This window comes from Anastrepha ludens, chromosome 4 (assembly GCF_028408465.1).
Source record: "Anastrepha ludens isolate Willacy chromosome 4, idAnaLude1.1, whole genome shotgun sequence".
Classification (NCBI taxonomy): Eukaryota; Metazoa; Arthropoda; class Insecta; order Diptera; family Tephritidae; genus Anastrepha; species Anastrepha ludens.
In genome coordinates, this window is record NC_071500.1 from 29,170,329 (window position 1) to 29,196,119 (window position 25,791).

General features: G+C 37.8%; 1 protein-coding gene across 1 annotated transcript in view; it reads left to right on the plus strand.

Moving 5' to 3' along the window:
- The window catches only part of LOC128861391 (neuropeptides capa receptor), a 151,063-nt gene that overhangs the window by 86,651 nt on the left and 38,621 nt on the right, over window positions 1-25,791 (plus strand). Inside the window, exon 8 of the mRNA XM_054099510.1 lies at window positions 21,294-21,438. Within this exon, the coding sequence (XP_053955485.1) occupies window positions 21,294-21,438 (145 nt within the window). The remainder of the gene's footprint in view (window positions 1-21,293; window positions 21,439-25,791) is intronic.

The following is a 25,791-nucleotide window of genomic DNA, read 5'->3' on the forward strand; positions in this document are numbered from 1 at the left end:
TCTGATGGGCGCAATCTTGTTTCTATCATTCTTGGGTAGTAACAGCAGTAGAGCAGCTACTTTGACTCTCTTCTTGTTTTATATCTTCCTCATACTGTTAATCAAGCACAAAATACACGCAATTGTGGTTTTTTTTCTACTGCAGCAGCCTTACTGAAATGCCTTGAGACCTGAAAAAAAATACTGTGCTTATTTAAAAAGCGATGTTTTTCATCTTATAAGGGATTGTGTCCAAGACAAAAACATGCTAAAAGAGACACACCTTTAAGTAGATGTAGGAACTATGGAAAGTAGAGCGAGATTGCTCAGCTTCTCTCCCACTATCACGCGTAATGTAAAAGCACCTGGAACATCTAGGGCTACCATTTTCAACTGACCCTATTCAGTGAGTGCAAATCAAATTAAAATACTGGCTGGCTATCACTGACATGGAGTTGTTCAGCAAGGATGTTGAACGAATAACACTTAGCTGTGGCAATAAAATGGGTATAATTTTTGGTAATTTCCACCCGCAGAACACTTTTTATTGGGTTGGGGTATAAGCTCGTAGCGTTTTTACCGAAGACTTTTACATAAACAAAAAACAATAATTTTATCAATAAGTTAACCAATTATGTATTCGCTGCTGTTTACAACCTCTTTCCACCTCTCGACCAATTTCTTAATGCCGTTCCGCCAAAAATCGCCTTGTCTGGTGTCAAAGAAGTTGTTGTGACAGGTTTTAAGGACCTCTTTATTATCGAAGGTAACGCCCTTCATATGGTTTGACAGGGAGCGGAAAATATGGTAATCGCTAGGAGTAAGGTCCAGAGAATACGGCGGATTCTGAAGTACCTCCCATTCAAGTTCTTGGAATGCGGCTTTGATGACTTGCGAGTTGTCGTGAAGGAGTATGGTTTGATCATGTCGATCAGGTCTTTTCAGTCGAATAGCCTCAATCACGCGGTACAGCTGGGTACCTCTTGACCGTGGCATTCAAGAGACTCCCAACCAGACACATACGAGGTGTGTTCAAAAAGTATGGCGAATTTTGTGTTTTTGCAAAAATTATTTATTTATTCATTAATATCTATTTAGTCCCCTTCAAACTAATCTCAATTAGATATTATGCACTTGTGCCAACGTTTTTTCCAATCTTCGAAGCACTTCAAAAAATCATTTTTTTATCTTGTTCAGCTCCTCCTTCGATGCCTTTATCTCGTCAATCCTAGCGTAGCGTCGTCCTTTTATGAGCCTCTTCAGTTTCGGAGCCAGAAAAACTCACAGGGGGCCAGATCTAGGGATTACGGTGGCTGTACCATCACAAGTGTGTTGTTTTTGGCCAAAAAGTCGCACACAAGCAACGATGTGTGAGCAGGGGCGTTATCGTGATGCATCAGCCAATTTTTGTTCTTCCACAAACCCGGGCCTTCGCGCATAAAAAAAACAAAAAAATAAATAATTGGCGCGTACACTTCTGTTAGGTGTTTGGCCGAGCTCCTCCTCCTATTTGTGGTGTGCGTTTTGATGTTGTTCCACAAATGGAGGGACCTACAGTTTCAAGCCGACTCCGAACGGCAAATATTTTTATGAGGAGCTTTTTCATGGCAGAAATACACTCGGAGGTTTGCCATGGCCTGCCGAGGGGCGACCGCTATTAGAAAAATGTTTTTATAAATTTTGCTTTCACCGAGATTCGAACCAACGACCTCTCTGTGAATTCCGAATGGTAATCACGCACCAACCCATTCGGCTACGGCGGCCGCCCAAATTGCGCATAACTTGCAGGTAATATTCCTTATTGACCGTTTTACCCTGCGGCAAGAACTCATGATGCAGAACGCACCTGCAATCGATGAAAACGGTAAGCAAAACTTTTACATTCAACCGAACTTGGCGCACTTTTTTGGGTCGTCGCGGACAGAGTCCAACATCTCATTAGCAATATTCATGCGATGCTGCTTTTGGTCGAAATTGAGTAGTTTTGGTATGAATTTTTCAGCGACCCTTCTCATGCCCAAATCGTTGAAAAAAATCGAATGACACGAGCCCATCGATCTGTCTAGGTCCTCAGCAACTTCTCTAACGGTGATTCGACGATTAGCCAAAACCATTTTCTTCACTTCATTAATTTTTTCGTCTGTTGTTGAAGTGCTCGGGCATCCGGCACGCTTTTCGTCGTTCACATCTTCTCGGCCTTCTGAGAACATTTTGTAAGACGGATAAACGCTGCTTTGGTCCAAAGTAGCTTCTGCCTATGATACAGTCAACATTCGCTGCAAGAATGCATCGGCGCACTTAATTTCGTTTTCGCACAAAATTGGATACATATTCTTTGATCCATCTTTTTAAATAGGTAAAAATCGAAGACGAGCCGAAACACGTGCAAGCAAAGCAGCTGTCAACAATTAACTGAACATTCAAAATGGTCAAACTCATCGGCATGAGTGAGAGACATGATCATACGTATCCTGCGAAAATTCAAAATTCGCGATACTTTTTGAACGCACCTCGTATCATGATTTTCTTTGAATGAATATCCGGCTCGCCTCTCGGCTTTAGCTCTAGGAGCTACCCTCTCCCTTCTTTACTTCATATTTATGTATAGGCACCATTTCTCATCTCCCGTGAAGATTTGGTTCAAAAAGCGCTGTTTATGACTGTGTGTTGTTCGATGGCGGATGAGATGCTGAGAAGCAATTTGTTTTTTTTCGTTCAGCTCGTGAGGCACCCAGGCATCCAGGTTCCCAGTTTTTCGGTAAATCCTATTGAGTGAAGGTGATTGAGAATCTTTTTATGATCGCAGTTAATTGTTCTGAGAATTCAAGACTGGTTTGGCGACCGCACTCCTCCAAAAGTGATTTGAGACGTTCTTCATCGAATTCAGAACGTCTTCCGCTGCGGGACGTGTCATTGACGTCAAAGGCGCCATTTCGAAAATATTGATTATTGCTCCATGGGTATTCTGAGCAGTTCTGCAGCGCTCAACATTATTACTAATGAAATTTAATTCGCGCAAAGCGCGAGTAACGGGAGTATTACTGGCATACTTAGTTTTAAAGTTTTCCCCATAAAAAGGGTAGAAACCTCCAGGAGATCACTGGAGAGTATTAAATCGAATCCTTTCCAACAAATACAAGTACGGACAATCAGTGGCTCCAGTAAAAATATTTTCAATAAACCACAGACACAGTACAGCTCTACGAAATTCTAAAGACTTGAGACTGAGGTGATGGAGTGTGATAAATAAAGTTCAGAGATAGAAGGGCATATTTGAGTAAAATTGGGTGCATAAGCTCAATTCTATTGATGGGTTGCTGCCTGCATGGCCTCCAAATAAAAGCAGCATATTTTAGATCAGACCTAACAAATGATGTATAGAGCAACTTGATGGCATAGGGATCAGAGAACTTAAGGGCATTCCATCTGATGACTAAAGATTTTGAAGAAACATGAAGAAAGATTTTGAAGTAATATATTTTATTTATAGTTATTAAAATAAAATTCGTTACCAAAGACAACGGCAAGGTCCTTGAACTCACTAACACACTGAGGGGCACAAGTCGGGATGCTGTACTTAGTACTCGTACACACAATGCTAGATGTTGTCGAGTAAGTCAGTTGATAGCACTTGTACAAGTTCAGCGAAAGACGTGAATTCTGGCACCACAAGTAAAGCCTGCTAATATCGGCTTGAAGATTAATGGCATCCTCTTGAGTATTGATCAATATTGCATGCATGAATATAGAATATTTCGATAAATTGAAACTTGAGGGCAAAAAACATCAGCCGTGATTCTAACATCTAGCTTAAAAATACTCAGCGAAAATACGCTAACTATTTAGTTCTCTTCATAATTCGCATGCGGGTCTGTCAAACGCTCCAGGCGTTTTTTTTTATTGCCGAAGATTTAGTATATCGCTAATGATTTATGGAGTCGAGCCTACATAGAACATTTTGAATAAAAACAAACTCCATGATAGAACAGAACCCAACAAGTGCTTCCGCACCGTTTTATTGCGACATCCTCGTTACCAACTTGTTTAACTCCTCTGTATTTTCTGACGGAATTTTTGAGTGATTTGCTTTAAAATTTATTTTTGATGTCAGGAGTAATAAGTTCTTTTTTCTTTTATGTGTTCCAAAATGAAAATAAAATATTTAAAAGAATTAAAATATTTATTTTCATTCTACAAATTTTGATTCAAACGCTTAATTTAGTTCATCATCCGTCATCCCCACAAATTAATTAATACTACAGATTCCATAATTTATACGTGCATTAAAATTACAATACTTTAAAGGCACTTTTTAGCCATACATACATCTGTACGTACTTACTTTAACTTTGTGGATTATTTATAATGAATTTACACTACCAAGTAGTTATATGGGCGGAAACAATTTTGAGATTGGCATTTCAGTATTCGTAAGTTCACAGAGCAACACTTTTCAACCATAATTACATAATAGCCTGAAAGCAAATATTCTTGAATAAGTATGCCACAAAATAATTATACTCGTCTGTATGCATAAATACATACAATACAATTTTACTTCTGCCCAACGTTGAAATGAATTACTAGGTTGTTCAATAAGTTGTGCGGTTCAATTAGACAGGGAGTTGCTACTAGTCGTTTTTGTTCCTTGTTATGTAGGTACAGTGTACTCTCTCCTGACGGAGCCCTCTTGCGCGGACAACCCTCTTATAACAGGACGAGGACACTTATTTTCCACTCCAAAGGGTATTTTAATTCCCCATAACCGGACAGCCTAAGATTTACAAGTTCAAGTAAAAACTTAGTGAACACGAGCTGGCAAAAGTCAAACTACTTGCATCATAAAAACAAACCCAAATTTTACGTTTGTGGCACACTGGTGTCACTTCGGATAGAAAAAGGAGTCTGCTAAAGCCCAAAGGTATTAATATTGAAAAATTGTTCTACGAATGGCTTGTGAAGGCACGCAATAAAAACATTCCTTTGCCAGGCACACTTATAAGGAGCAAAGCCAAAGAAATTTCACAGATTCTCAATTACGACGATTTTGGTGTATCATCCATCAAAAGTTTTACCGAAAAAGTGCCATATTTGATTGAAGGATATGATTCGCGAAACATTTATAATTCAGATGAGACTAGCTTATTTTTCACAACATGACCCGATAAAACCTTCGCACTATAAGGTGAAAAATGCACAGGTGGAAAAATGGCCAAGGATAAGTTCACGAGTTTACACTGCGTCAGTATGGCTAGAGAAAGATAACGCCTTTCTGTTATTGGGATCTCTGCAAGACCTCGGGCATTTCGCCACATAAATTTGAGCAATTTATCCGTTACGTGGCCATCAAATAAAAAGGCTTGGATGACAGATTTTCTCGTGCAGTTCCATAAAAAAATGCAACTTCCAGAGCGAAGCGTCGTTCTATTTCTAGATAATGCGGCGTCCCATCTTCGTGATTTAAAATTCAAAAATGTCAAAGTTATTTTTCTCCCAGCACACACAAGAGCCCCTTGGCCAAGGCGTTCTAAAAAACTTTAAATTCATTTATAAATCGTTTTTTTTAAGACACAATTTGTTTCGGATGGAAGAGACAAATTTTGCAATGGAGTTGCCAAAATCAATTTATTAGATGTTGTTTATTTCATGCACAAAGCGTAGGAGCAAGTTAGGTTAGATTTGGTTAAATGGCTGCCCTAGCTAAGGGCTCACTTGGACAAATATTAAAAAATCGTCCGTTGTGGTGCCATACATGGGAGAGGAGAAAGGAGAAGGGAAGGAAGAAGGAGCCTTGGGATTAGAGACGATGATGACCATACATTTTACGACGTCGCCGACGGTGGTTGATTTGCGTTCGTAGTTAGCCGCAACAAGCTACTGATGAACTTCACCATATTTATGGTATTTACACCGGCTATATCCGCAGGCGTAGCGAAAAAGTGAGAGCCCAGATGTCTGAGTCTTTGCCAGACGAGAGTAGGGTAGCTGAGAAGAAGGTGTTGAGATGATTCCACCTCGTCCTCCAGACAGTTTCTGCAGAACGGACTTGAGGCAATCCGAAGTCTCACCGCATGAACACCTAACGGGCAATGTCCGGTAAGGATGCCCACCTAATTCGAGAACTGGGGCTTTGTTAGCCTTAGGAGTTCCCTTGAGCGTCCCCGATCTACCCGTGGCCTGAAGGATCTCGCGACCCACGTTTGCGCACTAGCCCAGCGCTCGCTGAGTTGACTCGAGGCCCATTTTTCCAGGAGCAGACCAGGGGAACCCCAATTCTCTCATTTCGCGACGAAACTGTCTCCAAAGTTCCCTGTCTAGCCAGCTCATCAGTCCAGCAGTAAATATTTACTTCCTTTACGGTAATTACCGAAGTACGCAACCAGTCCACCGCGTCCTTAATTGCGGATTCCTCCACGTAGGAGCAAGTTAGTCCACAGGCAAATCAAAAGTGTTTCATTAAAGCTGGGTTTGGGAAAACAGATATTCACATACATCTTCAAGATATTGAAATTAAAGGAAAAACTCGCCAAGCTAAAATATCTGACTTTTTCAAATCAATTTGAATATCTTGCATAATAAATTTGGTTTTTTAAATGATTAAAATAAAAAAAGATGTTTTATTGTAATATATATTATTTCAATGTATAAGCAAACTGTACGCCAATTAAAAAAAATACACATTGACTTCTTCATTTTAAATAATTTTAATGAAAATCAAGGAAAATATGACCGTTTACTGGTATCTGTCCCCTTAATTATTCAAAAACATTTGATGAAAATCCTTCCTTTGTCTTCTATGCATATACATCTATTACACATTTTTATAAACTCTTTTTTATATAATATTTTTCTCATAAGCTGACTTATGAGCGAAAACTTTCACTGTCCCTTAGGTGTCCGCTTAAGGGAGAGTACACTGTACACTCTTCATATGAACGTATGTGAAGTTACATATCAATCTGTCAATTCATTCCTTGTTCATAAACCATTTAATATGAACGTGTCAAAGTATTTTCTACAATGGAAAAATTAAGTATCGTGCACTGAATGCATTTTTGTTGAAAGTATATACAGACTTTTTACCATCAGTCAGTACAGTAGAAAGATGGGCTGCTGATTTGAAATGTGGTCGCAAAAGCCTTGCAGACGATCCACGTCAATGACGTCCAAAAACAGAAACAACACCAAAAATCATAGAAAAAATTGGAAAATCGTTGCGAGTAGGGAGACTCTCTCACGACTGAAAAAGTAGAGGGTAGAGAGTGAGAGAGAAAAAGTAGCAGTAGTAGAAGCCCCAGGCATCTCGTTGGGTAGTGTAAGCAATATTTTGGCTGAAGTATTGGGTTTCAGAAAGCTGTGTGCGCAATGGGCGCCGCATTCGCTAACAATGGAACCAAAACACATTCGAATGTTACTTTCTCAGCAACATTTAGAGCGTTTTCGAAATCGATAAAGTGGATTTTGAGCATCACTAGATCACTATGGGTGAGATCTGCATCTATTAACATGATCATCAATCAAAACAAGAGGTTAAACAGTGGTGTGAATCGAGTTCTTCAGTTCCGAAACGAGTTCGTGTCCGGAAATCGGCCGAGAAGATGTTAGCCAGTTTTTGAGATGCTACAAGAATTTTGTTTGTGGACTACTTGCAAAATACAATAGGTTGAATTAAATTGGTATTACTTGGAAAAACAATAAATTCTGCATATTATTGTAATCTTTTAGACCAGCTGAAGGAAATAACCGTGAACACAAATCCGGGTTGCGAAAGAAAAAAATATTTTTCATCAGGAAAAATTGCATTATTCTTCAATTCTTTTAGTGTCACAAAAGCATTTCGACAATGGTTAAAATCCATGAATTAAAGCTGGAATTGTTGGAGCATCCACCATCTTCACTATATTTGGCCCCTAGAGACTTCCATCTGTTTTCAGACCTGAAAAATTCATGCGTCAAAAGGGGTTTTCATCAAGTGATGAGGTCATAACAGCTGTGGAAGCGTATTTTCCAGATGGTAATGGTAATGGTTGTACGGGTTAGGCTAAGGCCTTTATGGCCTGCGACCAGATTGATCTATTGTGCGCCCCAAATTACTTAATTATAATTATTTAGTATACCGAGGAATCGAGCCAACTCCTTAGGAGAGAGCAATTGTATGTCTTCCTCCTCTTGTAGGTACGAGCCCAGAATTCTGTGTCACCTGTAGCCTAATGCTTCACAATTGATTGTTTCCTAGACTCCTCTTCTTCACGGCACAACCTACATGATCTCGTACTAGATAACCCTATTGTGTTAAAGTGGTTATTACAGGCGAGCTGGCCTGTAAGTGCTGCACAGAGTAATCTGAGACCCTTTTCATCAAGGGTTATATCAGATTTTGCTCTGTTGGCATTGAAGTTCAAAAGGTTATTGGAGTGATTAAGGCCGCTTGTGCCATTCCAGTATTCCCTGATTTTAGTTTCGATCCATTTTTTGGTTTCCTGTTTTATATTACCCGCGAAAAATGGGGTCGGTCCAATAAATAGCCCCTCTGCCCCTTTTTTTAGTCTGCCTTCTCGTTTCCTTCAAGTCCCTCATGTCCTGGTACCCAAATCAGTGAGACCTGATTATGAGTGGCCAGTTTGTTGAGTGCATTGTTGCACTCTATAAGGACTTTTGACTCGGATGTGAAACTATTCAAGGCTTTCAGAATCGATTGGCTGTCGAAAAGTATTTTAATTTTTATGATTTCCACTGTTTCCATTATGGCGAAAAGCTCCGCATGGAAAATCGTTGTATCTGTGTTAGTGATAGGGATTTGTGTTCGCTAGGCCCCACTATTCCTGCACCTACTCCTTGGAGCATTTTGGAACCATCTGTGTACCATTTTTGTGAGTCATCACTTATCCATGTTGGATTAGTCTTCCACTCTTCCCTAGAAGGGAAGTTAACCACGTATCTCTTTATAAAATTGAGTGCAGATTCCTTGTGGTCATTCGCCTGGTATATGCATACTGCATGCTGAACCCTGTTCAAGATATTGAGATGCCCAGTAAGATCTCCTGGTTTAAGTTTTTCTTTCATATGAAAAGATAGTGCTTGCATAGTAGCTTTCTCCTATATTGCTAAAAGCGCTTCCATGCCAGCAGTTGGGGTGGTTCTCATGGCCCTGTTATGCTTAGGCACGTCAACATTTGACATAGCAGTAGTTTGTTTTGTTCTAGCCCACCACACCAAAGCCCCATATACAGGGTTATTCAATAGGTGCGCTTCAACTTTTTTCCGATAGTGAGGGCGAACGACGCAATATTTTTTATTTTTCGCTTGTCATTTGTAAACTTCATTAGTATACATTTCATCATGGAACGCTACACACTTGAGCAACAATTGCAAATCGTGCAAATTTTTTATGAAAATAATCGTTCTGTTGCTGCTACTTTAAGAGCATTACGGCCATTTTACGATCCATTTAACAAGCCGTCCCGTTTTGGGGTTGTGTGAAGTCAATGGTCTACAGTAACAAGTCGGCGACGATTTGTGAGCTCAGAGCCAATATTGAACGCGAAATTGCTGGAATTTCGGCCGATTTATGCAAAAGAGTGGTCGAAAATTGGGTTCAACGATTGGACTTCGTAAAACGTGCACGCGGTGGTCATGCAAAAGAAATCGAATTTCATACTTAAATGTATATGTTCAAACTCGATAATAAAAAAAAATTAGTTAAAAAAGTCAAACCGTTTGTGTTTTATTCAAAAAAGTTCAAAAGTTGAAGCGCTCTTACTGAAAAACCCTTAGTATGATACAATAGGCCTTACCACATGGGTGTAGATCCAGAAGGTAATCTTTGGGTTCAGACCCCAGGATTTACCTAAGAGTTGTTTTGTTGTCCAAAAGCTTTTCGTTGCCTTTTTTACCGAATTGCGGGGGGCCTCCCAGGTGAGTTTTTTATCCAAGATAATTCCTAGATATTTAACCTCTTCAATCGGAGGTACGTCTATTCCATTTATTCCCAGGGTGGGTATATTTAGAACCCTTTTCTTGGTAAATGGGATAATAGTGATTTTGGAAGGGTTGATTGATAATCCCAGTCCTTCCAGAATCTTACTTCACTGATGAAATTCATTAATTTGCGTCTCGTTGGAATAAGTGTTCGAATATTCAGGTAGACTATACTGAATAATAAAGTTTGTTTCAAACCATAAAATTGTGTTTTTCTTATCGAACAGAAAAACTTATTGAACAACCTAGTATATGCCTTTGCCATAAAGTTTTGTAGTCAAATTGTATTATCAAATGGTGGCACGATTATGGCCAATAGACAACGTGTGAAGAGTTTGTTTCCAAGGTTGAATTTACAGCACTTCGCAATATGCGAGTACAAGCATATGAATATATTTGTTAACATATACATAGGTACAAATGTAGATATGTATCCACAAAAGTACTTAGAATTAAATATTTTATATTTCATGCGATAGTGAAAGCAAGCTTTGTAGAAGCACATTCGTATGGGCCAACGCGCATATATACGCCTGTACAAATATTATAATATTCCTTCGTTTAGGATAAGCTCGAAGTGAAGATAAAAACAGATTAACAATTCTGCATTAAACTCTATTAACAAGAAACCACTCTAGGAGAGAATAGGAGGAGAATTTAAATAAATTTCTGTATTTTATTTCTCGTCCGCTTTTATTTGAGCAAAGCTGTGGAGCGGATAATCTGGCATTAAGCTCAGGCTTGTCGATTGAGAAAAGATTCTTACAATTTGAGCTGATATCTGACACAAAACGACACAAAAGAGTTTGGAGAAAATGTGGTGCTTAAAATACCGTTGGGTAATACCAACAGCTTCGTCAGTATTGGGAAACCATTGATACCATACGTGATTTCCGACAGGATGACTCCTCAAAAAGTGACTTGTTTAGCCTGAAGCTGAAAAAGATTGCTTGAACTGTAGCACTTAAATTAGAGAAGTGCAGAATTTAACTCAACGATAAAGTAAACTGGAGTACACCTGTACTTGAAAGGAAACTACAAGAGCGCTCCCTGCACTGGTACACAGATGGTTTGAAGATACCTGAAGTATCGTTATTAATAGGACCTGAGGCCTTCATTGCTATGGTGAGGCATTCACACCATTACAGTGAACGGCTAAGGCTTAGGATAAGGGAGGTTAGCTTGCACCAAATTATGGGGCTACGCGAGGCGAAATCCTTACTGGGGGGAGTACAATTAAAAGAGCTTTACGAAATCCATAACCCTTGCTAAGGATAAACTGAGAATGCTCACGGGCAGATTGCGTAGTATCTGCACACCTCTCCTTCAAAAGCAATTTTTGTCATGAAATAAATAGCCAATGTGTTCGAGTCTTGGCTCACACTTCACCATAAGCAGCTATAATTTTGAAATCATAGGAACCTTTGTTCATTTGGTAACCAGTGTTAGCGCTATTAGTAGTGCCAACCTTGAAGTTGTAGTGAAATTTTCTTCCGGACATTCCACTTTAGACTGTGTAGGCATCTTAAAACAAAAATAAACATAAATGTCAGCCTGATCAATGGGTTTGCACTTAAAACAAAATGGTTTAACGAGGAATATCCCATAAACTGCTGCTGTGGTATCACATTAGGTCGGCAATGGTCCAAATGAGTTGGTTTCAAGACCGTCAGCCACATCTACCTATCTACTTAAATAGTTCTGAAAAATGGAAGTATCAGGAAAATCACACAAGCTCATTTTGTTCACACCTCTTCAGAAGTGTCAACACATCAAGCGTTTACGGGAGTTTTTTAGTCTGTGGCTAAATTTATGGACCAAATTTGTTACCGGAGAAAGTTCGGTAAAATAAACAGGTCTATGTATGGGCATGAAAAGATGCAGCACTGATTGGGTCAAAAAATACCTCACTAATTGATTCGTAAGGAAAAGGAGTCAATATTACCAAATAAACTAAAAAAAATGTCGTTAAAGAAAGAAGGTTGTCCGTTCATAAAAGTCGTGTTGCAGTGCCTGTCTTGTTTTGCAGAAGTATGGCCTCGAAAATTATCCGAATAATTCAAATTTAAATCTACATATATATATAAAGGGGCTTACATCCTACACTGGGTGATTGGCCGAGCTCTACTACTTCTTTCGTAAAACCTGTAAAGAATCAGAAGTTGAAAAGAAACCTTTCTTTAGCCGGAGCTCTGTAAAGGCGAAACTATTTCCTTGACTAATTCACTCACTGAAGAACACTTTAGCATCAATATTGAAAGACAATCGTTATTCATATTTCATACAAATTTAATATGCTTTTTTTTATAATTGGTGCTTACTCCCTTTATTTGGTGTTTGTCTGAGCCCCTTCTCCTATTTGTGGTGTGCGTCTTGATGTTGTTCTTCAAATGGGTCCCTCCGCCTACGAACGGCAGTTGGTGTTTTATAAGGAGTTCTTTCATGGCAGAAATACACTCGAAAGTTTCCTGATAAAACAAACAGAAACCTTTTCCATTAATTTTACTTTTCTTGCTCGCACCACTACTTGTATTACGCCGCTTTCAAATCCTCTTCATCTTCTAGGGCCAAGAGCACGTGTGCAGGTTCGTTTATATCTTGTTTCGAAAAGCCTAAGGCAAAGGCGATCAATTCATATAATAGTAAAATAAAGAATAAATTTCGTCCATTAATTTATAATTATTAGGATTTTAATAGCAAAAACAGATCTTGTTTCGAAAACTTTACGTGACGACAATTTTTCACCTCAGATTTGTGTCGAAATTTATTCAAGAACATTAGAATCCGGTACTGTGTTATAACTTTCTTAAGGCATTGCCGTGAAGAAAAATATGAATTCCGATACATTCCTGAGTGCATGGCTATACTTGGCCATTTCCGACTGGGAAATTAAAAACTAATGTAGCACAAGGAGCCGACGTCCTTTTTCTACTGCTACAACAGTACATTGTCTGTAAGCACTTTTGATAAGACTGTATAAAACATTCTTCATACTTCAAATCGCCTTTCAAAGCATGAGAATAATAAGGTGAATAGCTTAGCAAATCCAGCAGAATTACTTATTTAGTGAATTTGAAGAAAATCCTTTGCCATAGCCTTAAGCGCGCTTATGGCCTCCTTTTTATTCATTTTAGAGATGCATAATTTTAATATTTTCCTTTCTTGTATGTTCCTAATCCTACAGCGCTGCCTTCCATATATGTATGTATGTATCTATGTATTCCATATTTTGCAGAAGACCGGTACTTCGTGGCATATCACACCGAAGTTTCTTGCATTACATGGATTTAGATACACCGCACGAAAAACCTATGAGACCAAGATAATTGACCATAATCAAACAATAAACTGTACATATATTAAATCAATAACAGAAAAAAGTCTCAATACCATTTGATTGGCACACTTAGACCTTTCATATGTCTATTGGTGATGCCACTGGAACTGATCCTTACCCTATGGGTTCCTTTTCAAACCATCCGGTAAAAACGATCACAGCTTCGTTAGTTTTAGATGCGCTATTTCCGCTACATCAGTTAAAAATGCCATATCAATAGTGCAGAGCCTCCTTCTCGCTAAGCTTTCACACTCACATAAAAGGTGTCTAACTACTTCCTCTTCTTCTGTATTAAGATAGTTTCTACAGAAATCTGCCTATTAGATAATGACCAGTTAAAACCCCTATCAGTTTTCTTATAGCTTCTCTGTTAAATCTTAACAAGCTTTTTGATCGACCGCTGTTCCATTTCGGCCATGTCTGTCTGCTTAGTTCGTATGTTGAGAGGTTTTGCCAACTTGTATTTACCTTTTTGATGGTTTTCCTATCTACAAGTGGCTATAGGGATGAGTATCAGCGTCTTGTCCGGTTGGAGATCGAGCGTTGTATCGGTACGAGCACGTTCATCTGCCTTGCAGTTCCCTGCTATATTCCTGTGGCCTGGCACCCAAATAATGTGTACTTTGCAGTATTTTGATACGTCATTTAGAAGTTTAAAACATTCTATGACTTTTATTGCGCTTGACTGTTCGAGTATATGAAAACTTCATTTGCGGATAATACTCTCGTTTTTATTACCGTAAGTACATATACAAATACACTGCAATGATCAGGTAGGCGAAATGATTGGCGAGTTCATCGGAGTAAACCCCTCCACCTACTCTGTTGTCTAGTTTTGAGGCATCTGTATAGATGTTTATATCATTTTCTCTAACAATAAGCCCGTTATCCCATTCCTCTTCAGAAGAAAATACAGTGACGTAGGATTTATTTCAGTTGATACCCTTGGTCTTACAGAAATCCGTTGTACCAGGAATGCAGTGGAATTTTTCGAAAATTGAAGAGTGTCCTCTCTGGTTTGTTCTGAGTAGACCGATTTCTCTTAATCTGAGAGCTGCCTTGACAGCTGTTTGGTAATAGGTTAAGCATAATGTTTAGAGCCTCTGTGGGTGTGGTCCTAAGGGCCCCTCAGATGCAAAGACTGGCCTCTCTTCGCATATGTACCATGGTTTTTTTGATATATAACTTTAATATGGTATCTCACAACGCAAATTATTCTGCATTTATTGCTGCTATTTTAGTAACGTGAACCACACGACACAAACAGGCGAGATTGACTTTTGCAGAAAAGCCAAAAACAATTTTTGGGAAATCGAATGGGAAGAATTATTTTTTTCGATGAGAAGAGGATGAAAGAGAATGGCTCGTCATTTCAGAGGGATTCTCTCATATTTTGGACAGCCAGTAGTGCCCAACCCAAAACGAATATTCTTAGTCCTGCCATAAGTTCTGTTACAAGTTTAGTCCGTTATATATGTGAAATTATAGTACTTTTTAAATGAACTTAGTTTTATTCTGTCTTTAAAATGTAGTATTAAAATGAAATAAATACTGATCTGGATTTCTAGAAGGTCAACCTTCTGTGGCTATGAACCCAGGAATATTGGTTTTTAGTTACTGCTAGGTGATTTTCCCTTTTTTCCAACGCTCCCCATTGGAGAGAGTACTGCTTAAATGTTACACCATACCTTCGAGGACATCCTTCTGGTATACTTTTGCTCCGGTCTTAACCCTTTTTCCGCAGAAATGAAGAGATGTAACACTCCCCGCCGAACCATTACGAAAGCTGGATGGTGACCAGGTTAAGCCCTTGGAATAACATTCTTTGCGTCTGAAGAAGCTTTAACATGGAATTTGTCGTTTTGCTTATTAAAAACTTCTTCAACGGTGAACATTTTCTCATCTGTGAAAAAAATATTTTCATGGCTGCTGATCACGTGCCACCGAAGCAGCTGATGGCACCTGTCGAGCCTAATTTTGTCCAAAGATTACCAGTTGTACGACGGGAGGCTTTCATGTGGAGATCATCTCTAATTAGTCTAGACATTGATCTGGTCAATACATTCCTTTCCCTGCACATGATTTTATACTTTCTAAGGGCATTTCTGCGAAATCTTTCTCGAACGGCTTTTATGGCTCCACTGGTACGAACCACGCCAAGACGACCACTTCTTTTTTTGCTCAATTCAGACGTTTGGGAAAAACTATTGATCGTGCGGTATACAAATATTCTCGAAATATTAAGATCTTTTAGCAATTCCTAAATCCCACTTGCCCTGTAATCTCTTTTCTAATGCAATCCTGCAATGCGATTTTAATTAGCTCCCCACTCCATTGTTTTTTTTTTTTTTTTTTTGTTTTTGTCGTTTATTTCTATCTATTTCGTATCTATTTTTAAAATAATAAGCAAATTATCTAACTATTAACAATTTGACTTATATTATTGAGCTCCATTGAGGTCAATAATGATATATATGTATACTACGATTAATGTACACTTATATTCAGACTTATGTGTTAGATTTTAATACATTTTAATATTAGATTTATCTATTAGGTTCTAAATGGAATGTCTAATACATGATGTCTTTTAAGTCTATTAATTTCATTAGTTTCATCAAGTAATGCAATTGCTAGCGGGTTATCGTGATAACTTAATCTCTGTAAATATTTTGTGGTAATTTTTTTAATTTCATCTTTTATAAAGGGAATTTTTAGATCAGTATGTATGGCTTTATTTGTGACGAACCAGGGTGCACTTGTGATAAGCCTTAAAGTTTTTGACTGATATCTTTGCAGAATTTCTATGTTAGAATTGCAAGCAGTTCCCCACAGTTGTACTGCGTAGGTCCATACTGGCTTTAGTATAGCCTTATATATTAATATTTTGTTATTTAGATTAAGTGTTGATTTTGGTCCTAGTAGCCAGTAAAGTTTGTTTGTTTTTATCTTTAACTGGGATTTTTTGCTTGAATATGGCATTTCCAGGTTAGCCGTTTGCCCAAATGTATGCCAAGGTATTTGACCGTATCATGTTTGGGAATTATATTACCATTTAGATAGAGTGAAGGGCATTCTTTCCGTCTCAATGAAAACAAAACATGCACAGATTTGTTTGTGTTAACTTTTAATTTCCATCGGTCCAGCCACGTCTGTATCTCATTTAGTTCTATCTGAACTAGATTGGTTGCATCAATTGGAGACGGACTTGAAGCTAGTATAGCGGTGTCATCAGCGTATGTAGCCATTAGGACATTTTCGGTTTCGGGTATGTCAGATGTAAAAATCGTATAAAGTATAGGACCGAGTACGCTACCCTGTGGTACTCCAGCTTTTATGTATCTAATATCAGTTATTTCTTCATTTACCTTAACGTAAAATGATCTTTCGGTGAGGTAAGACTTTAGTGTTAAATAAAATGGTGCAGGAAGTATTTTTTTTTAATTTATATAACAGGCCTTGATGCCATACTTTGTCGAATGCCTTTTGTACATCCAAAAATACGGCTGAACAATATCCCCTTCGTTCAAAGGAGTCGGTTATGAAATTAACAACACGGTGACATTGTTCAGGTGTACCATGGTATCGGCGAAAACCAAATTGATGTTCGGGTATGACCTTATTTTCTTTCAGTATTGGGAATACTCTGCGCAAAAATAGTCTTTCGAATATTTTGGAGAATATTGTCAATAAGCTGATTGGTCTGTAAGAGGATATTTGATTTTCAGGTTTTGCCGGTTTAAGGACCATAACTATTTCGGCGCACTTCCACTGTGTAGGAAAATAGTTTAATCTTAATATTGAGTTATATAACAGAGTTAAGAACATAACTCATTTTTTCGGCAAACACTTGGCTACTTTGGCGTCAATTTTATCATATCCAGGAGATTTGTTGTTACACAGGTTTTTAATTTCAGAGCGAATTTCATTCGGTGTAATATGTTTGATCGGTAGAGATAGTTGACATGGGGTATCGAGAAACGCTAACACATCATCATCGTTGTTGCTTTGGTTTATAAACGGAGAAAACATTGCCTCTAAATATCTAGCGTATGCATAAGCCTTACTCTTGTCTGTCCTACACCAAACGTTGCCACAATCTTTTATAGGCGCATTTCTCTTTTTGGGATGTTTGAGATATTTTGTAGCATTCCAAATCTGATGATCATCAACATTTCTATCGTTTAGGCTGTGTATATAGTCTGATACTGATTTATTTCTAAATTCGTTTAGTTTTTCTTTGACTTCAGTTGTTGCTTTATTTAGAGCAGTTTTGTCTCTTGGATTCCTAGTAGTTTGCCATTTTTTCCGAAGGCGTCTCTTATGCTTAATTAATGCTCTTATCTCTCCACATACATGTATACGGCTACGATATTTGATCTCATTACCTTTTTGGGGAGTAGAAAAAAAGGCCGCTTCATGGATTTTATTTGTGAAATATTCGACTGCATTATCTAGCTCAATTGTTGTTTTAATTGAAATATTAAGTTCCAAATTTCGGGTTAGCCAATCTTGAAACATTTTTATTTGACTCTTACTAGTTAATGTTTTGTATTTCTGTTGCCGTAGGCTAGTTAGAGAGTCGTAACTGATAATGACTGGAGAGTGATCTGAGCTGAGTTCTTCAGAACTGACAACTTCCAGTAATTGGGCTGGGATACCATTGTATACAGCAAAATCTAATAAATCCGGAATTTTCGATGGATCACTCGGCCAGTAGGTAGGCTCCCCCGTCGACAACGTTTTAAAATTATTTTTAACAATACATTTATAAAGCTCTCTTCCTTTTGGTTTAGGAGTACGTGACCGAGCTCCTCCTCCTATTTGTGGCGTGCGCCTTGATGTTGTTCCACAAATAGAGGGACCTACAGTTATAAACCGACTCCGAACGGCAGATATTTTTATGAGGAGCTTTTTCATGACAGAAATACCCTCGGAGGTTTGCCATTGCCTGCCGAGGGGCGACCGCTATTAGAAAACTATTTTTATTAATTTTGGTTTCACCGAGATTCGAACCAACGTCCTCTCTGTGAATTCCGGATGGTAATCACGCACCAATCCATTCGGCTACGGCGGCCATGAAGGAAAGGAGTAAACAAGGGGGAAAAAGATATAGAACTTCTAGACGAAGTCCTTATTACTTTTTTTGATGGTAATTTCGATGAAAAGTGCATTTTCCGGCATGACAACGCAACCTTTTATGCTTCTTAAGCACGAAAAAAGTGTTTAGCAAGGAAGAAAATACTAATTTTAGAAAAGCATGCTACCTTAACCAATACTTTCTCAATCGATTTTCAAAAATGAAAGACAGGTTGATAGCGCTAAGAACCTTAGAAGTGCGACTACTGTCGAATTCTCAAAAATGTATACAAATTTTATAAAAAAAATGCTTCAAATCGATGCCCCAGCCACGATCTTTCAAAAGAGGATCCAACACAAATTACTACGCTTCAAATTATAAACTAACCCCAAGAATTCTATTCGTTTCTTTTAAATATAGTAACTTTGGTATTCCACTTCTTTCCCTTCTACAGATTTTACTTTTCTTAAAAATTAATTTAAATTTCGTGAAGTGTGTGCTTATTTCTAGATATATCATTAAAAGTTTAAATATTAAAAACATAAATTGGTAGTCCTAAACTGATAATAAAAATATAAGAAATTGAGTTGCTCTTCAAATTTTTTCTTGTGGTGTAGTTGCTTTTATACCCACACATCTCTACGTGTTTGTGCATTATACGCGTACTTACACTTTAATTTGATATTAATTTCTGCGTACGTCTACATATTTTGCTTCCCTATATTTTTGCGTATACACATGTACAGATGTACATACCTGTATATACTATTGTACATGTAGTCAATATGGTTTCAAAATCGCCTCATTGCATATTTTAGGTGTCTGGTACTTCTAGCACACCCACATATTTATGAAAATGTGCATATGTATGTATACTATGTGTATGTCCACACATATGTGTATAAGCGTCTGTAGACATGTGGTGGTTTTATGAGGTAAAATGATTCTAAAACCTTTTTTAAAACATTTCTAAGGGCGCACTCGACCAGAATATAAAAACTAAAAAAAACTGCGCACAAATTTAAATATCCATTCTACGAAAAAAGTTGCATGGAAATAAGCCTGCAGAAATTTTCTAATAAATAAATATTAAATTTGAAGTTTTTCACTAACCTGGATTTTGATTTACAATGGCAGAATCATTCCCCTGTAACAGCATACAAAATAAGGGAATGTAGCAGGAGAAAAAAACCATATAAGAGGAATTTTTTCAGCGGGAAAATGAAAGCAAACAAAATTCTGAAAAGTGCGCTTTATTGTACATTCGTAATCTTTGGAAGTTATTTTTTATTTTAGTACAAAATAAAATGGAGGTTTGAACCGCATTGAAGTGCGCTACGTGGCCGGCAGCACTTGAAATATTAAATTCAGCATGAACAAGAGTTTTGATTGCACTTGTTCACCAATTGCCTAAGCATATACATATATTTTTGTAGAACCTGTCCGTATTTTAAATAAAAAACCTACGAAATTCTTTTTATAAAATAAAATAAGTAATTACATGCAATATGGCCAATGGCCGACACTGCAAAGAAAAGAAAAAAAGTCAAAGTGCTAGAATCAGTTCAGACCAGACTATGCCATATGTACCAGCGCATATTTTAATAAAATTTTTTAAGTGCATTTTTGGAATCAAACAAATTCGTAGACAACAAGAGTTATAACTTTACATTTTAATATTAACATACATATAATATAAAAAAGCGGGTGTGGTTTTATCCAACCTCAATCATTTTTGCAGTCTGTGCCAAAAGACAAGAACCGGTTTTTTTCTTGAAACTTCAGGATATATTTCGTTCTGCTTTTTGCTGCATAATAGTCCCACTCAAGGGCTACGACACCAGTGCTAGCCCAGGTTAGTGTCGTTCGAAACTTTCCCGTAAACGCAACCAAGCAAAAATGAGTGAGAAGTACGCGAAGCGTTTTGAGGCGGTATTTTTATGCACGCATTTGAAGGGCCGAAATTATCGTACGCCGCAGCTGCAATAGTAATTAAAAAATCAAAAAAGTTTGTTGTGATGTGGAGTCAGCGGCATAAAGTGTACAAAAATGTTGATGACTTTTCCGAGCGCACAATTCTTGCTAAAACGGGAATAGATGTGATTATCAACACCATCGAACGTCGACTCAAGGAGGCGAACATATCATACCGTGCCACATCATCAAAACCACTACTCTCAGAAAAACACATCGAGAGACAACAAAACAAGACCAGTCCCCAGACGCCAGCCCCATTGAAAATATGTAGGGAACTTTGAAAACGCATCTTGCCGGCAAGGCAAAGGTGGTCATATCGAGCAAAACTAAATTGATTCTTAATTTTGTATTGTTTTCATACATTTTTTCTTCTTCCAAACTAAATTTATGGCGTTTTTAATTGGTTACAATTCGAGTACTGGACCCTGTACTAAGCACTAGCAGTTGAGTTTAAAAACTGCAAGTATTGGTAGTTGTCATGGAGTGCAGTTAGCGTGGGAGTCGTGTGTTAACTTGTATGTATGTATATTGAAGCGCTTTGGAATAAACAACGATTTTAGCTTTTCCATTCTATAAAGGGGCTTAGCAAACTATATATTTTGGCTTTAATCTCGAGAATGAAATGAGTAATTTCCTATTGGTCTTGTGATACGATGCACCTTTTTCTGTTATAGTAAATCCATGCAAGTGAAAAATACATCTGCGTTACTCTAAAAAGGCAAACCAGCTGCTGACTAAAACCAGCTCATTATTGCCATCACAAAACACCTCAGTGCTTAAAGTGATCAGTAGTGTCTGTAGGGTACCAAATAACTTATACGAACATATTATACTTACATCCATATATCTATAATTATACACATTAGTTGTTTACTATTGTATAAAATACTTCTATCGCTTCTGCATCTCCCCCTTTATCTTTGTTTAAAATGTCTCTTGCAGTTGCTGTTGTCGTAACATTTTTCATATGCTGGCTGCCTTTTCATCTGCAGCGACTATGGTTTCTCTATGCCAAAGAAAATTACTATTTTCAAGAAATAAACGAATGGATGTTCTCTATAGCCGGCTTCACCTACTATGTGTCGTGGTAAGTATTGTGATAAAAAATTATTTTATGTCTCTCAACCTTTTTTAAAGCAGCGTTTTCGATTTCTTTTTATTTTTTTGGAACGTCTATTTTGGGGCTTTTTCCAATTAATGGCACATAGATATGTATGTATATCGTGAGCAGATCTACAGACCGACAATGAAATACGAAAAAAAGTGAAAATATTCGACCACTAACAAATATTCCACATTTTCAGTTGTTTTTTTTTTTTTTTTTTTTGTAGTTGAAAAAATTGTTTTCTTGTCTGGAATTTCAAATGAAACTTTGATTATATTTTTGCTAACTTTTAAGTTAGATGACTTTCGACAACATCGTAATCTGCAGACCAACTCATACGAATACATTCATTTTGATGTTGCTGCAGGTAGTTCTGGCAAATTTTTCATCAGGTTAAATTTCGGTAGAGCCCGCCGCCAACAACATTTATTTTACGATTAAAATTCTTTATCTACCCTGCTAACCCAGTGAAAGAAGAGAAAGCTGTAAGTTTTTTGGTCAATCACCTTTTTTTGCCGAGACAAACTCAGACAACATTGAGTCCATTGTACTCTATTCGGGTTCCCTTTTTAATTTTCTTTAAATCTACTCGACCTCCGAAGAAATCTGAGTAGATCTTGTGGTGCCAAGGAGCCAAGCTGGTCGCTTCTTAACACAACAGTGCCATAAAGGGATTCGAGCGAAGGCCAGGCAGACACAGAAAGTTGTTCGCCACATGCTGGGCAGAGTGCACCGTCTGCGATGCCTACCTTTTTCATGTCCTTCGCCCATAGAAAGTGGTCTATCATCAATCAAACCAGCTGCCTGCAGTCCCTTCTGCTTAATGACAGGAGAATCTGCGACAGTCGGTCGGACATGACAGGTAACATCAGTTTTGTTCATCTGCAGTCTCTCTCAGCCCGCCAAGCTCGCTTCTGAGTCGAAGTAACCCGTTTGCTAACCGTGGCTTTGATGGCTACAGAAGGGAGTTGCAGAACTGGCTCCGGGCCAAAGGAGTCAATCACCTTGCACAGATGAGTTGTATTCGACGTCTTTCATTTCAATAAAAATTGTTCAATTGTATGAAAAGGTTTAAGAAGTGTTTTCGTCCTCTGATAGGTTTCCTTCATGTTCGTTGAATGACCGACTGAAATAGATGGTCTTTAGTCTTTTTACATTTTCCTAATAGCGGTCGCCCCTCGGCAGACAATGGCAAACCTCCGAGTGTATTTCTGCCATGAAAAAGCTCCTCATAAAAATATCTGCCGTTCGGAGTCGGCTTGAAACTGTAGGTCCCTCCATTTGTGGAAAAACATCAAGACGCACACCACACATAGGAAGGAGGAGGAGCTCGGCCAAACACCTAACAGAAGTGTACGCGCCAATTATTTATTTTTTTTTTTTTTAGTCTTTTATGAAGTGAAAGAATTTTTACACTATAACTCTTTCCAACGTTCCATCGCTAGTATGTTTGATTTCGCTGAATGAAGTATAAGTCCCTCTCCGACACACAGTCGGTGCGCGAAAGTTGGAAATTTTCATCTGTAGTCCAAGATCGTATACATTTCTTCTTTATCTTAGATTTGAAATCTTCGCCAATAATCTAACACTTTACTTTAAGTAAGAAATGATAAAATTTTTTCAACTTCAGGGTGGGCCAAATAAGACCTACTAATGTTAAACACAAATAACTTTTAATAATCATTTATTTTGGTTAATTGTTTTTATGCATTGAATATATTTTATGGAAAGTATATACATATGAAATATTACATCAGACAAATGTCCACCATTTTTCTCGATGCAAAGATTGGCTCTTTTTAACGTTTTCCATTACACCACATAATGTTTCTGGTTGAAGGCTCAGTATTTCGTCTCGAATATTTTGCTTCAGCTGTCTGCTTTATTAAGATATACTTTGTCTTTTAAATATCCCCATAAAAAGAATTCGGGCGCAGTCAAATCTGGCGAACGAGGTGGCCAAGGGAAATCTGAATTTTTGGAAATCAGACGTTCGCCAAAAATTTCACGCAGCAGGTCCATAGTTTGCCTAGCAGTATGCGCAGTTGCTCCATCTTGTTGAAACCGCAAATTAGGATACTGCTCCGCCATTGGCCGCAAAAAGTTTTCAATCAATACTCTGTAAGAAGCTCCTGAAATCGATTCCGGCGTTTCATCCTCATTTTCGAAGAAATATGGACCGATAACTCTAGTGGCCGTAACACCGCACCAAACAGTTCATTTAGAAGGGTGCAACTGATGTTGTTGTGTTGCCGTTGGATTTTCAGAGCCCCACAATCTACAGTTTTGTTTGTTGACATAACCATTTAAATGGAAATGCGCTTCATCCGTCATCAAAACCTTATTTAAAAAATCAATTTGTGTGGCTAATTGTGTAAAACGAATAGCGTATTGTAGTCGTTGTTGGTGGTCTTGCGGTAGCAATGCTTGCACAATTTGAATTTTGTATGGATACATCTTAAGATCCAACTTTAGAATTCTACGCAATGTCGTTCTGGAAATGCCCAATTGGCTGGAACGACGGCGAGTTGAAGACAGATGGATCATCTGCACCATTCTGCCGCATAGTGGCCACGTTGTCTTCAGTGCGAATATTTCGCTGGGCACCTCGTCCAGGACGGTCGGCCACTGAACTGAGTTCCTCAAATCGACCGATCAAACTCCTAATTATGAAGGCTGTGGGAGCTGATCTGGAATTAAAATGTTGCCGATATTTACGCGACGTTAAAACAATTGATCGTTGACAAGAATAGAAAAATTTGATAATTTTAACGCGTTGTGTTATACTGTAGGGTTCCATAATAAATTTCGAAACAATTCAATTATAATCTAATATACAAAACGAGAAAAATAAATATGTCAAAAAATAAAAAAGTTATTTGTGCTTAACATTAGTAGGTCTTATTTGGCCCACCCTGTACAAAATGTCAACCAAAAATGCACAATTTTCGAAAGCAGTTCGTATTTGAAGTTTTTCGATTTTCTTCTTTTGTAAACTGACTAAATTTATATTAAACTAGGACTTATTATATAGTGTGTCAGGAGGCTGGATTCGATTTTAAATTTAAAGGTTCTCCTTAACCACTGAGCTCAGGATGTCGCAGTGGACGAGTGAAATTTTTTTTAGAAATTGTATACGAAATGTTTTCCTAATTTGAAATTCCCATGTACGCTTTTATGCTGCAGTTTCACACGGTAGCACGGATCCAAGATGTGCAATATTCTATAACTCTGCTGTAAGCATTCAATCGAATTTAAGGATTATGTTGACTTTCAGGTCATCAATCGCTGGCGGTTTATACCTCTGTAGAGATTTGTGACTTCGTAAAAATGTACACGAAAAAGTCTAAAGGTTCATTTCTATCACCTCCGCATTCTTCAATCGTTATATAATTTTATTATTTCCATGTACTGCACAATCGAGTAACTTGAGATCTCAATTTTGTATTAAAAACAACAGATTTTACAGACACCACCAAAACGTTAAGATGCAATAGCCTGTCAACAACGATCCATCTCTGGCGTCCGGTGGTAGAATCAGGTTTTAAATTTACGGTTTCTCTGAACCCGAATCTCGTAGTGCACGTTCGCAGCTGAACCGTACTTCAAAGCCAATTATTCGTGTGCACTGTGCGTTGTAAATTTTTTTATCATACAATATTCGTCATTTTGGGGAAGCCCCAAGTGAAGATTTGATTCGTTTATGGGCGCGAAAGTACCGGGCAAACAGCACACGACTGTGACTCAGATGGGCATCGAGAACAAATTTACATGATAACTCGCGTTAGTCCACGCGCAAGACAACGACTGCTCTAAAACTTCCAAAAACTATTGTGTATGAAATATTGAGAAAGAACTTAAGATTTCACCTCGCAAAAATTCCAATTTTTCAACAGCTTAAGCCCAACGATTACAATTTGCGTAAACTTGCTATACAACAATGGGGTGATTTCCTACGGCAAACATAATTTTTTTGGAGTGATGAAGCCCATTATCATTTAAATGGTAGTCAACGAGGCAAAATATCTTGGAATAACCCTTGATGCTAAACTGCGTTGGATGGCGCATGTCAAGAAAAAGCGTTAAGAGCTGCAGTTAAAAACAAAAAAAATTCTTTATCTTATTGGCAGATACTCTATTGTGTCAACAAACAACAAACTGCTGCTATAAGTTAATAAATTATAAATTTATTTTAGTTTTTTAAAAAATATTTAAGAGCTGAGCTCTTTATTCATTCAATTATCTTTTTACACTGACCACTTAAAATTACAATACCTCTTATAAATAGTCTTAAGCTGGTTTACATGATTCTTATTGATCAGCATTTCTTATGCT